This window comes from Polistes fuscatus, unplaced genomic scaffold (assembly GCF_010416935.1).
Source record: "Polistes fuscatus isolate 324 unplaced genomic scaffold, CU_Pfus_HIC Scaffold21, whole genome shotgun sequence".
Classification (NCBI taxonomy): Eukaryota; Metazoa; Arthropoda; class Insecta; order Hymenoptera; family Vespidae; genus Polistes; species Polistes fuscatus.
In genome coordinates this window covers 2,661,821-2,664,139 of record NW_025113098.1, presented here as the reverse complement: position 1 = coordinate 2,664,139, position 2,319 = coordinate 2,661,821, and the positions used below count along the sequence as shown (strand labels likewise).

At 25.6% G+C, this 2,319-nt stretch overlaps 1 protein-coding gene across 1 annotated transcript in view; it reads right to left on the bottom strand.

Annotated features, from left to right (window-relative positions):
- The window catches only part of LOC122517736 (nucleolar protein 4-like), a gene marked incomplete at its 5' end in the record, with an annotated part of 10,032 nt that continues 7,713 nt past the window's right edge, over positions 1-2,319 (bottom strand). Inside the window, 2 exon segments of the mRNA XM_043636272.1 lie at positions 1-206; positions 1,630-1,820. Of these exon segments, the coding sequence (XP_043492207.1) occupies positions 40-206; positions 1,630-1,820 (358 nt within the window).

The window sequence follows — 2,319 nt, the reverse complement described above, 5'->3', positions numbered from 1 at the left end:
GATGAGTTTTATTTAGACGTTGCCGACGTAAACGTAACTCTATGGTTGTTGAAGCAACAGTTGTTCTAACTCGTCTGCGGACCTCAATAGAAAGGCTGCAGATTCCCGATATCCGGTTATAAGCTGCCTAACCGCGGTCATCTCCGTTGCATTCAATTTGTGACTCAGCAAGGGTTTCGTGTTCTTCATGCTTAGGTCTGTTGGCCCTAAAATATATAATAAAGTATTTGATTATGTATTGTATGATTATTAAATCAATTTGTTTGTAATGTTTGTATCCAGTTATACAATAAGGGATATTTGATCATTCAAAAATAATTGTTATATATTATATTTACTTTTGTTATTGTAATTGTATTGCTCAGAATGTTTGTACCCAATTATACAATAAGGGATATTTGATCATTCAAAAATAATTGTTATATATTATATTTACTCAAAAGTAAATATAATAACAAATTATTGTAATTGTATTGCTCAGAATGTTTGTACCCAGTTATACAATAAGGGATTTAATCATTCAAAAATAATTGTTATATATTATATTTACTCAAAAGTAAATATAATAACAAATTATTGTAATTGTATTGCTCAGAATGTTTGTACCCAGTTATACAATAAGGGATTTGATCATTCAAAAATAATTGTTATATATTATATTTACTTTTGTTTTTGTAATTGTATTGCTCAGAATGTTTGTACCCAGTTATACAAAGGGGATTTGATCATTTAAAAATAATTGTTATATATTATATTTACTTTTGTTATTGTAATTGTATTGCTCAGAATGTTTGTACCCAGTTATATGATATAATATAATATAAGGGATTTGATAATTAGGAAATAATTATTAAATAATTTTGCTTAGAATGTTTGTATCTAGTTATACAATATAATATAAAAGATTTGATAATTAGGAAATAATTATTAAATAATTTTGCTTGAAATGTTTGTATCCAGTTATACAATATAATACAAGGGATTTGATAATTAGGGAATAATTATTAAATAATTTTGCTTGAAATGTTTGTATCTAGTTATACAATATAATATCAGGGATTTGATAATTAGAAAATAATTGTTAAATAATTTTGCTTGGCATGTTTGTATCTAGTTATACAATATAATATCAGGGATTTGATAATTAGAAAATAATTGTTAAATAATTTTGTTCAGAATGTTTGTATCTAGTTATACAATGTAATATAAGGGATTTGATAATTAGAAAATAATTGTTAAATAATTTTGCTTGAAATGTTTGTATCTAGTTATACAATATAATATAATAAAAGATTTAATAATTATTTCTCATAATTAATATATATTATATTTAACTTATTATTTAATTATTGTTCGTGCAAGAAAATATTTAAATATGGATACAGTAACATTCTATCGCAATGCAATATTATTAATTCCTCAACGTATCATTAATAACATTAAAAATATATATATGAGAATTAAATAAATTAATTAATTAAAAAAAAAAAAGCTAAAGAAAGTTCATGCTATAAAGAAATAAAGAAAGATATAATAATAATAATAAAGATGAAAATACAGGATAGAGAATAAAAAAAAAGGTTGAAATGAAAGGATCAAAAATAATAAGACACCAATAACCAATATTACTTTGTGTACCGTTGCTCAGTAATCCTGAGGTGAAACTTTGAGTAGGATAGAGTCCAGCTGACAGAGTTGGTGGTACCGTTGTGGGACCTGCACGTTGGAAGGCCTGACTAAAGTTTGGTCTGTACATGGCTGTTGGTGCACCACCACTTGCAACTCCATTAACCGCTGACGAACTGACTATCGTTGCTTGACTGAATAAAAAGGATAAACGTTTGTTTAATACTTCTTATTAATTTATACACCATTCTCTGTCTCTTTCTCTTTTTTCTTTCTTTTCTTTTTGCTTGCCAAGTACGCATAATCGATTAAAATAAAATAAATAGTACGCGTAACGAACACACAAGCAAACAAAAAAAATCAAAGAAAAAAGAAAAAGAAAATTATCAGCAATTTCTTCAAATCGCACAATTTATTAAACGCAAGTTAATTTGTATTAATTAATTATAATAATCGAATAATAATCTCGTTCGAACGGGTTGATTTGATTCGACAAAAATACAAAATGAAATAATAAATAAATGTATCGAGTTAATGTTATAGATTGCGTGAGAAAGAAATAAATGAGAAAAGAAAATAAATATGTTAATATACAATAACAACGTCGAAAAGAAGGAAGATTAATTCATCTATTTTTAGTTGAGATCTCGTAGTCAGTTGCAACCGATTATCCAGTTATTATTATTATTATTA